The following is a 12,087-nucleotide window of genomic DNA, read 5'->3' as shown; positions in this document are numbered from 1 at the left end:
GCAATTCTCCTGCCTCAGCCTCCTGAGTAGCTGGGATTACAGGCATGCGCCACCATGCCCAGCTAATTTTTTGTAGTTTTAGTAGAGACGGGGTTTCACCATGTTGACCAGGATGGTCTCGATCTCTTGACCTCGTGATCCACCCGCCTCGGCCTCCCAAAGTGCTGGGATTACAGGCTTGAGCCACCGCGCCCGGCCAAGGATATTCTTTTCATAGGAAGTTTATATTTGAAATTATGGAATAATCCTAACCTGGGACATAACGTGTTTTTCCAAGTTTGCCTTTTCTCTCAGGTGTTGGAGAGCCAGTTTCATAAATGACTATTAGCTGAAATCTCAAATTTCTGAACCCCCTGGGCCCTGTATACTTATATTCCTGAGTCTGTCTTCTGTCTTTTAAGGCTTCATATTTAATTCTGGTGCATTTCTCCAGCGGCAAGCTGAGAGTGGCAGAAGAGGAGGAAATTGTAGTTTGACTGTCAGTTCTGTTGCCAGGTGTATGGTCAGAAGGGCCTGGCAAAGGTGGAGATTAACCGAGAGGACATATTGAAGTGCCCAGTAAATGCTGAATGACTGAGCTAAGTGATAGCTCTGGAAAACCCCAGAGAATGGCCCTGAGGATTGATGCTGAACTTAAGGAAACCTGAAGTTAAAGCTATTAGATTTAGGCCAAGGAAGCTGTACCAGTAAATAGAGCTACAGCATAAAACTGAGGCTACTTTTCTGCTTTAGAGATTGGATGGCTGCTAATTGATAAAAGTATCTTGGAATACATAGATATTAAATACTGTAGTTTAGTATCTTTATACGAAAAGTATCTTTATACTACAGTTCTAACCTGCCACCAGCACCATTGTTAGCACAACTGACTATATGCCAAATACTATCACACCTGTTTATAAATATTAGTTGGCTCATATGTGTTTGGAAAATAGGGAAAATATGTCAGTATAATGTGGCAGTTGTTGATTCATATGTAACATTCCCTGGTTTAGGAGAGCTGGTATAGTGAGGTAGAATCACAACCTTTAGCTGGAGAGGAAAAAACTGAACTCTCCTGCAAAGACAGCAGGAGTCTTTTTAGCACTATACTAAGAAAATCCGAAATGAGCACCTACACCTAGGGCTTCCTCCCCAAGAGGTGCACCACTACTTTTACCTTGGTTTTACAACAGGCAGATTCCTTTCTTTGCATTGTCGTAGCTGGCTGGCCTTCTTACTCTGTTATACAGTGTTAATATGCTCTGATACAGCCTTAAACCACCACAAGATGTTTGCCTGGGCATGCAAATGATCTCCCTGGGTACCAGTTATTGATGTTGTTACTTATGTTTGCCTGGGCATGCAAATGATTTCCCTGGGTACCAGTTATTGATGTTGTTACTTCTCTGGTTATAAACTTGAAAAGATTGTGAGTGTCCACCCCTTGCCCCCTCCCCACCCCGACATTAAGCATTATTTTTACTGCAAAGTTTTTCTAGAATGTGTATATTACATTGAGCAGAAATGTCTCTATTTCCTTTTTGGATTTTTTTTCTAAGCATATTTTAATTTGTTTTTATTATTTTTAAGTGTCAACTCCAACTTCTAATATGTTATGCTTATTTTTCAAAATTTGATTTCCTCAACTCATTTTGTCTTAGACTCCTCAAAGCCTTTCCTCTATTCATTGTTTTAGTCTTCTCTTCTCTCCTACCTTCCTATAATAATCTCTCCCATTCCACCCTTTAGCTTCTTTGTGCATTTGATGTTAATTTACAAGGTTAGGAAAATTTTTGCGTTGGCATTTTGGGGTGTTTAAGAGTCTTCCATTAGGAGCAGAGATTATATTTACGAGCTCTTGTGTTTTAATATGAGGGATATTTCACTATATTTTTAAGTCAAAATTAACAGCACTGAAATATATTTTATAGCAAATACATAGATGTTGATTAGTAGTATGTAAGCATGCATATATTGTGTGTTTAATGTAATTTGTAAACACATTTATAAAGTATATAAATTTATGAATGTGACTGTGTATAATGCTAATTTTATTTTCCTTCAGGATGATCAGGATGGTAGTCAAGGTCTGGGCAAGAGAAAGAGGGTAAAACTAAGCAGTGGTACCAAAGGTATTTTTATTGTTTTTTTTCCCCCTTGAATAAAATGCTTCTAAAAAATGCCTGACCACTAAAAATACTTGATGGGCTAGCAGTATTGACATCAAAACTGTTTGAAGGGAGACTTACATTATTGGATTTATCTAATAAGTCTTGCAGAAAGTATTGTTAAGGGATGACTGTTGGATTTTGTTCATTATTTTCATCACAAAATATGCATTATCATATTTGAGTCCCCTCCCATAAGGAATTGTTTTTCACTGATTAATTGATTTGGCTTGAATTTGTAGTTTGGCCTAGTTCCTTTTATAATCTGGAGTATGCAATTTCTAGAGTGAAAAAGACAAGGGAGACATGGTGAGAGACAGAGATAGACAGACAGACAGACAGACAGACACACACACACACACACACAATGGGAATGAACAAATAGTACTTAACACATAATAAAGGCTCAGTAGGGACTCACATGTTTACTCAAAGGAGAAAGTAGTATAGATATGCTTTATAGTGAGGGACTAGATTAGTAATAATAATGAATAATATTTATTGAACCTTTTATATGTGTTAGATGTAGTACTAAACACTTCACATGCATTTTTTCATTTAATTCTCAAAGTAACCATATAAAGCAGGTTTGATTTAACAATCATTTACCATTATATGAATGAAGAAATGGTGACATGTTAGAGATTATGGCTAATGACAGGTAGATCCTTAATTCATATCCCAGAGCCTAAGCTTTTAACCACAGTGTTTACTTGACTGTCACTAAAAGCTTTTCTAGAATACTTGTGATTAGTTGACAAGTCTGTGCTTTAGATTTTTGCCAGGGATTTCCATATCTTAACATGTGGTCTGTTTAGAAAATCTCCAGAGGCTAAAATATTATTTTGATGAAAAGAAATTTCTTACTTCTGCCATTAAGTGTATCTTGCAAAATATCTAGGACTGCCTAGAAAGGTGGAACATGCAGGTACTTTGAGTTGCAGTTTCCTTTTCTAAGTCTCAGTTATTATGCTGCTGCATTTAACTTGGGGGTTGCTAGGAAAGAGTGTGGAATTTGATCTGTAGTCCAGGATGCACACATGCACACGTTTTTCTGGCTCAGCAGAGAACTTGTACCTCTGAAGGAAGTTAGGAACCCATATGACCATCTGGCTCCTTAACTTATCAAATCTCAAACTGAGTCCTCGTGATACATCTGAGTTGAAAATTGTTAGGCACATAGTTGAGTTTAAGCTTTAGGGATGCCCAGAAAATACCTGCTGTGGTATAGGAGGTCATTGTTTTCCTTCAGCCTGGTCACATTCTGACTGAAGATATTTTTTGTATGGACTTAAGTTGAAGTGTTTTTTTGTTCATTTGTTTTTAAATACCTGAACTTTTTTCACACGTGGTTTTGGATTGAGTGCCTTCTCTTCCTTGCTTTAGTGGTAAGAAATAGTACAGAGATTTAAGACTTCATCAGTTATCATTTTCAGTTTAAGTACGTACATGGAAGGAATGGCTTTGTGAATTAGAACCCGAGGTATTTTCAAAAACGGACCTTATTTTGAAGATATCTGAAGCTTAGGGAATGGTTCAATTTTTGTAAAAATTTTGTTCAACAGCTTGAAAGTGCACGGAAAAGAAAATATGTAATGGCAAGGAAGAGGCCAGACGCTATGCTAACCTCATCACTGCCTGTTCTCTAAACTTACATTTTAAGGGTGAAGAAACTGAGTCCTCGAGGGCTTTAACTGCATGTCCAAGATTCCAAGATTATTGAGCTAGTGAGTTGCAGAACTTGAACTCTGCTATCTTTTTTTCTTTTTTTTGAGACAGAGTCTTGCTCTGTTGCCCAGGCTGGAGTGCAGCGGTGCGATCTTGGCGTACTGCAGCCTCCACCTCCCGGGTTCAAGCAGTTCTCTGCCTCAGTCTCCCAAGTAGCTGGGTTTATAGGTGCCTGCTACCACACCTGGCTAATTTCTGTATTTTTAGTAGAGACAGGGTTTCACCATGTTGGCCAGGCTGGTCTTGAACTCCTGACCTTGTGATCCACCCTCCTCGGCCTCCCAAACTGCTGGCATTACAGGTGTGAGCCACCATGCCTGGCCAAACTCTGCTCTCTTAATTAAAACCTTTGCTTTAGTCATGCATTACACTGCATCGTGATTCTTCAGAAATCTCTTTTTACAGTTTGACTTAAGGTAGTTTACACATTGTTAAAAGTCATGTCAATATTTAAAGATATATAGTCAAACATAACTAATAGAAGCATTTCTAATTACATTTCCATAATATTACACATAAAGTATATAACATATGCTTTAAAATCTTGGGAGACTGACATCACCTATTTTAAGAACAACAGTGAAGACATTGCTGGAGTTTTTTTTTTTTTTTGTCTGCAGATTAAAAAATTGAATTCTGCATAACTGCAACTATTCTCATTTTAGCAGAAGGCACAGCTTTCCTGGTATATTCAGGTTGTTTTATTGATTTAAAACATCATTAATGTATATTTTCTTTTAAGTGCTTGACTAATAATAATTATGATGGCTTCAGGCTTTTCATATGGCTAGTGCAAGCTTGCAGTCATAACTATGAATTCTATGATTAATAGTACTAGTTTTGTTCAGCTTTGTGAGTAATTAAGAAGCACTTACCAATGAGGGTTTTTATTTTGGTAGTCTGTGAAATTATCAGTCATGTTGTGTTAAGTGGATTGTGAGAATTAAATTAGGTACAGCAATGTGCTGTGGATTGTAACTTACTTACTTTTTTCAGGACAGGGTCTCACTATGTTACTCAGGCTGGGATACAGTGGCATGATCTTGGCTCACTGCAACCTCTGTATCCTGGGTTCATGTGATTCTCCTGCCTCAGCCTCCTGAGTAGTTGGGACTACGGGTGCATGCCACCACACCTGGCTAATTTTTGTATTTTTTTTAGAGACAGAATTTTACCATGTTGCCTAGGCTGGTCTCAAACTTGAGCTCAAGCCATCTGCCCACCTCAGCCTCCCAAAGTGCTGGGATTACAGGCGTGAGCCACTGTGTCAAGCCTATATTACAATTTTTAGTTATAAATCTTAAATTCTTGCTACCTGATTCTCTTGGGCTCTGTTTTTATTATTTTTTGTCTTTGAATCTGTCAGTGAGTCTTTTGACTGTATTTTACCTTATTTCTTGCAATCTTTGTTTCTTTCTGTTTTAAAATCATTGTCATACCCTGGAGGTGATCTGTTTCAGGAGGAATAGACTTCTGTTTTATAAGTAGAAAATTCTGAATTTTGAAAATAATAACTTAATTTCTAATAATAAAGAAATGTAGTCTGGGCAACACAGCAAGATCTTGTCTTTACAAAAAATAAAAAATAAATTAGCAGGGTGTGGTCTTGCACACCCTGCTAATTTATTTTTTAGCTATTCAAGAGGGTAAGGTGGGAGGATCACTTGAGCCAAGGAGTTTGAGGCTGCGGTGAGCTATGATTGTGCCACTGCACTCTGGCCTCAGAATGAGTCCCTGACTCTAAAAAAAAAGATGTATAGTGTACTTGTCTTTATATGTTAACCACTACTATATATCACTTATGTCACCACTGAAATGGAATTAGGGAGTTGTAGTTAGAAACTATAGAGCTTGCCTCTCTTTAGATATAATATCTTCAGAATATATAGGATACTTTGATGTCATTTTTTCTTTAGTTATTAATTAAAAAACTGTGTTAAGGTTTATCTAATAAGGACTGATTGGGCCGGGTGCAGTGGCTCACGCCTATAACCCTAGCACTTTCGGAGCCTGGGGCAGGAGGATCATGAGGTCAAGACATTGAGACCATCCTGGCCAACATGGTGAAACCCCATCTCTACTAAAAGTACAAAAATTACCTGGGCATGGTGGCGCACACCTGTAGTCCCAGCTACTCGGGAGGCTGAGGCAGGAGAATTGTTTGAAGCCAGGAGACGGAGGTTGCAGTGAGCTGGTATCGCGCTACTACACTCCAGCATGGTGACAGAGCGAGACTCCATCTCAAAAAATAATAAAATAAGGACTGATTCAAGCCTTAGTAAACTTAGTGTTTTATAAAAAGTGATGACATGTTGAGCTTATTGTTATTCATTTAGATCCACTACCTGGGGAGATGTAGGATGAACACATTATTCAATACTAGAAGTATAAAGCTGGGGTAGTGTTAATTGAAAAAAAACTCTGCAAGGTTATCCTGCAGGATACTTCAAACAGTGAAATAGTTAGGGCTGTACCTGAGGATTTTGATGCATGTGAGATACTGTTTTTTCCGGTTTCTCATCCAAGTCCGGTCCCTGCTTAAGCAGTGTCACTGGAGCCAGTACATTCATGGTTGACACTTCTTGTATCCTCTTGATGTCTTTGTGGTAGAGCTGATGATCCGGAACAGTAACTTAAGATCATGTCCTCTGACAAAGATTAATAGTCAGAATTTTCTAATTCATTTGCAGGGGAAGAAATTAGTGAGAGAAAGAGACAGTGAAAGTATTCAAATTACTAGTTCATCATACACCTCTTGAGACCTTCTGTTGACTAAGCTTGGCAAGAATGCAGAGCTTTGCAAGAGACCGACTGGCCCTCAAGAAGTGGCAGTTGGCCTTAGACTTTCCAGTAGATAATGCTATTTTCCATTGAATACTTTTATTTTAAAAGGGCATCCATTCCACCCTTCATTTTTCCACTTACTGCTCTATATTAAAAGATAAGCATTAAATTTTTTCTTATATACTGTGTACATTGTAGAAATCTAGCTTGTCAATATTATTGCATTATTGAAGGCATATTTTTAATTTTTAGATACACTCACATATGGTTTATGTGTTATTAGTTATATAAGGTTTAAATGAGATGAGCAACTTCAATCATTAACTGATAAATTTCATTTTTCTTGTGCAGATCAATCCATAATGGATGTTTTGAAACATAAAAGCTTCCTAGAAGAACTATTGTTTTGGACTATAAAATATGAATTCCCCCAAAAGATGGTAACTTTCTTACTCAACATGCTTCCAGATCAAGAGTATAAGGTATCTATATATTTTCCTGCTTTTCTGAACTTAGCTTTTTTTCTTTGCCTTTTCATTACTAAATCTTTTTTGGATATATTTCTCAGGTGGGGGTTGATATTACACTATAAACAAGCAGTAGCTTCTTCCCTTGCTAACACAGGTTCTGCACAAAAGGCACAGTGTCTGAGCTTTGTGGCAAAGCAGCATTACTGAGCAGAATTCCAAAGGATTGCTTTTCTGCATGGAACTTTGTCTGGAGGGAATGCTGGGGAACAAACGTTGAAAACGCCATTTTTTTTTTTTTTAAGAGAAATAAATATGTAGTTACAAATTGTTCTAAATCCTTTGAAGAAGACTACAAGGTGCTATGAGAGGGTTTAATGGGAACAATTGAATTTAGATTGTGAGATTAGGCTGGGAAAAGCATGGGTTGAATAGTTTTTGGTCACCACAGCTAAAGAGAGAGCAGTTATTGACTCATATACAAATGTTGGTAAGTGACGTTTCTAGTTCCAGGGAGTCAGAACCCACACGTTACCATCATGTGGTTATGGCAAAGTGACAAAGCTCAGCGTATTAAAAAAAAAGAAAATAAACCATGCTGTAATTTTTATGGTATAGGTTAGGAGAGACACTTTACTAGTGTCATTGTTTTGTGTATCTTTATATCTATTAAAAAAAACAACAACAACAGAAAATGTACATGTTACACAGAAAGGAAATAAGAGTAAAAATAGGTATGGCCGGGTATGGTGGCTCACTCCTGCAATCCCAGCACTTTGAGAGGCCAAGGTGGGCAGATCATCAGGGGTTGGGAGTTTGAGATTGGCCTGGTTAACATAGTGAAACCCTGTCTCTACTAAATATACAAAATTAGCTGGGCGTGGTGGTGCATGCCTGTAATTCCAGCTACTTGGAAGGCCGAGGCAGGAGAATCGCTTAAACCTGGGAGGCAGAGGTTGCATTGAGCTGTGAGCTGGGATTGTGCCACTGGACTCCAACCTGGGCGACAGAGTGAGACTTGGTCTCCAAAAAAAATTAATAAATAAAAAAGTAAGAATAAATACTCCTGCAGATCATTTAGTCAGATTAGTGGTCAGCTTTCAGATCAAAAAGGAGAAGGTATTTGTTTTGAAATAATCACATTGATTCACTTATTTAGTTATATTAAATCCTCTGTAATAGTTTATAGCTGAGACTTTATTAGATTTTGTTGTTAAAGTAGGTAGCACGGAACAGAGTTACATACTTTAACCTCAGTAAATTGATACATTTGTGAGTAAAGTATATCTTGTGTTTTAAACCACAGCATTTATTATTACAATTTTAATAATTTAAAATGTCTTAAAATTTTTTTAAACTGGACTGGGAGTGGTGGCTTACACTTGTAATCCCAGCACTTTGGGAGGCCAAGGCATGCAAATCACAAGGTCAAGAGTTCAAGACTAGCCTTTTCAACATGGTGAAGCCTCGTATCTGCTAGAATACAAAAATTAGCCAGGCATGGTGGCCCTTGGCTGTAATCCCAGCTACTCAGGAGGCTGAGGCAGGAGACTTGCTTGAAACCTGGGAGGCGGAGGTTGGCAGAGGTTGTAGTGAGCTGAGATTGCACCACTGCATTCCATCCTGGGTGACAGAGCAAGACTCCATCTCAGAAAAAAAAAAAAAATTTTTTTTTTCTTTGGCCATCAGAATATTTTGCAAATGTTCCAAAAAAAAAAGCGAAAGACTACCCTCACCACTGAGATTATTTTTTTTGTTACCTTGGGCATTATTATAAATTAGGAATAGCTGTAAAATGTTAATATGATATATTGAAAATGGTTTTAAATTAAAAATTAAAACTAATGTGTTTTTTCTGTTAAAATGTTTACAGGTTGCTTTTACAAAAACTTTTGTTCAGCATTATGCTTTCATTATGAAAACACTGAAGAAAAGTCATGAATCAGACACAATGTCTAACAGAATTGTGCATATTAGTGTTCAGTTGTTCAGCAATGAGGAGCTAGCCAGACAGGTAACAGAAGAATGTCAGCTGCTGGATATTATGGTCACTGTGCTATTATACATGATGGAAAGTTGCCTTATTAAAAGTGAGCTACAAGGTAACTCAGAATTATATTCACTAGTTCTATTATCAGTGTAATGATTCTAGTATTATTAGTGTGCTTAGTATACTTATTAGTAATATTACTAATTACTAATAAAACTTAGTATAGTTAATATTATTCTAGTATTATTAGTGAACTTTGTATAACTAGTCTTGAAAACATCTTGTTTAAAAAAATTATAAAATATAGATTTGTTGCAAACATTTTTGAAAATTTTCAGTGAAGTTTAAAGAAAAAGTTAAAAGCACTTATAGTTTTGTTATTCACAAATACCTGTTGTTAGCATTTTGCTGTATTTCTTTTCTTTTTGTGTGATGACTATATTTATAGATACAATAAATACTTAAAAAAAGTTGCCATAGTGTACATGTCAAAAACATGCATTTTAATACTTTTTAAAGTGCAGGTATTAATATCATGGCTATACCATAATTTAGTCATTTCCTTATTAGACATGTTTCTGTTTTTAATCATAGATTTGTTGCTATCGGTCTTACATATTTTTACATGCTTATTCTTTTATAACTTAAAAATTGGAATAAATCTTGCCTTTTCTCTACTCCCTTAGTGGGAACTTATATTCTTCTTTTGTGCCCACTATGTGGTTGATAGCCTTCAATCTGCCATAATGTTTCTATACCTCTTACTGTTCTCATTTCTCTACGGTCATTCATCTTAATTTCACCTCCCTTAAATTATATATATATAATATATATATATTATATATTATATATCTACACATATACACAATTATTATTATTTTTTGAGACAGAGTCTTGCTCTGTCCGCCAGGCTGGAGTGCAGTGGTGCGATCCTGGCTCGCTGCAACCTTCGCCTCCTGGGTTTAGTTCAAGCAGTTCTTCTGCCTAGCCTCCTGAATAGCTATGATTAAAGGCATGCATCACCACATCTGGATAATTTTTGTATTTTTGGTAGTAATTTTTTTGCCATGATTATCAGGCTAGTCTTGAACTCCTGACCTCAGGTGATCTGCCTGCCTCAGCCTCCCAAAGTGCTGGGATTACAGGTATGAGACACCATGCCCAGCCAATAATATATATTATTTAAATATTTGCTATGTACCAGGTACTGTGTTGAATACTATTCATATATTGTTTCAATTAAGCTTCTGAGCAACTCTCAGAGATTGGCATTATTATTATTATCCTTGCTTTAAAGATGAGTACATTGAGGCTTAGGAAAATGAAGCAATTTGCCATAGATTATATACAGCTAGCAAATGACAGAGTTAAGAAGGATTTCATGGCTCCTAATGTCAGGACTCTTATTATTATTAATGTTCACACAGCCAGTGTCACTTTGATAGGATGTGTCTTTACTTGTTGGCACGAGGAGCTAAACTTTAACAACAAACAATACTTCAGATTAATTAAATTGTAGGACCTCTCTATTTTCTGAGGAGGAGAAATCTTATAGTTGAGCCTTGCTTTGTTTCACTGTTGCCCCTTTGTGCATATCAGCTTCTCTTTTCTCCTTATACTGATAATCTGTCTGTTCTCAGATGTGACACGATGTCCTCAAAATTGATATGAACTCAGTGCAAGGCATAATGCGTTATATATAATAGCTAGCTAATTATGATAGTTACTATCTCTAGAGTACTCAACTATATGCTAGAATCTTTTCTCAGTACTTCATATGCATTATGTCATTTAACCATCAATAATTCTTTGAAGATATTGTCATCTCCATTTTATAGACAAGGCCACTGAGACATAGGTAGTTGAAGTCAGTGATCTGTGATCTTACACAGCTCTGAGCAATAAGGCCAGGCTGTCTAACTTCAAAGCCCGTACTCCTTCTTACCTACTTTGTGACTCTGCCTTCCCATTGTAGGTATAGTGTGAGCATAATACATTATTTACATTAAACCATCTACTTCTTACTTTTTAAAGGAAAATTTAAAAGCTACCTTATGTTATAGTTTTACTAACTTCATGTAACATGACCTTTTCTTTCCTAGAGATTGATCAACATATATTACTTTTTCTTTTTTCCTTTTTGAAATAGTATCTATTGTCATTCAGTTGTATCAATGATATTCTTATATAGAATTACATATTTAAGGAAAGACTTTTCACAGAAATGGTGTTTTAAATTCATAATTGAGAAAACATAATTTAGAAGTACCTGTTCTTTTAAAAGAATCTGGAGTCTGTTTTGTTCACTAGGTGATTTAGCTGTGCTTATTACCTATGGTTTACATTTAATGTTGGGGAAAAAGATGTGTCTAAGTCTGCCTCCCATTTTTTTTGAAATAGCTAGCTTTCCTGAGTTTTTATATTCATATCCTTACCTACAAGTCACTCATTAACCTACCTCATTCTATTGTTCACTCCCATCATTCTACTGAAATTGTTCTCTACAAAGTTGTCCATGACTCACGTAGCCATATGTCCTAGTTTTCCCAGAACAGCCTTAAGTTATGCCTATTAGTCTGACATAGTTATTAATACAATTCCTTTTACGCTCAAAAGTGTCCCAGTTTATATCATAAATTTTATGGTTACCCTTTTTGTAAACTACACGTTGAGGAAGCCTGTGGTCATACTTTAGAGTTTATGGTGCTTGATTTTCAATAGCATTTCACACTGTTGATTCTCTTTCTGTGGCCCAACTGTCTTCTCTACTTGTCTTGTCAATGTTGGTATTTCTTAGCACTTTGTCCTAGCGTCTCTGCTTTTTACACTTTTCGCATTTTTTCTGAAATCATATTATATGGTATCAGTTGCTTTTTACATATGTTTCTAATGCAGTTAGCCTTTTCTGGAAATTCTTATACCAATTGCATTTTCAACAAGCTGAAGTAGAGATTGTTAAGATCTTTAA

At 36.4% G+C, this 12,087-nt stretch overlaps 1 protein-coding gene and 1 long non-coding RNA gene across 12 annotated transcripts in view; one reads left to right on the top strand and one right to left on the bottom strand.

Annotated features, from left to right (window-relative positions):
- Positions 1-2,700, bottom strand: part of LOC116561201 — a 19,927-nt gene extending 17,227 nt beyond the window's left edge. The window contains exons 1-2 of the long non-coding RNA XR_004273332.1: positions 2,622-2,700; positions 1,049-1,054 (exon numbers count right to left, since the gene is read on the bottom strand). This is a non-coding gene — a long non-coding RNA (uncharacterized LOC116561201). The remainder of the gene's footprint in view (positions 1-1,048; positions 1,055-2,621) is intronic.
- Positions 1-12,087, top strand: part of UBR3 (ubiquitin protein ligase E3 component n-recognin 3) — a 257,591-nt gene that overhangs the window by 52,624 nt on the left and 192,880 nt on the right. For 10 of the 11 annotated variants that reach the window (XM_032293027.1, XM_032293018.1, XM_032293016.1 and 7 more), the window contains exons 6-8: positions 2,048-2,114; positions 7,014-7,144; positions 9,003-9,231. In XM_032293027.1, coding sequence (XP_032148918.1) covers positions 2,048-2,114; positions 7,014-7,144; positions 9,003-9,231 — 427 coding nt within the window. The remainder of the gene's footprint in view (positions 1-2,047; positions 2,115-7,013; positions 7,145-9,002; positions 9,232-12,087) is intronic. The other variant, XM_032293026.1, reaches the window with a different exon arrangement.

This window comes from Sapajus apella, unplaced genomic scaffold (genome assembly GCF_009761245.1).
Source record: "Sapajus apella isolate SASKATOON/1434 unplaced genomic scaffold, GSC_monkey_1.0 scaffold28, whole genome shotgun sequence".
Classification (NCBI taxonomy): domain Eukaryota; kingdom Metazoa; phylum Chordata; class Mammalia; order Primates; family Cebidae; genus Sapajus; species Sapajus apella.
The sequence above is the reverse complement of the archived record's forward strand: the minus strand, read 5'-3'. Positions and strand labels throughout refer to the sequence as shown.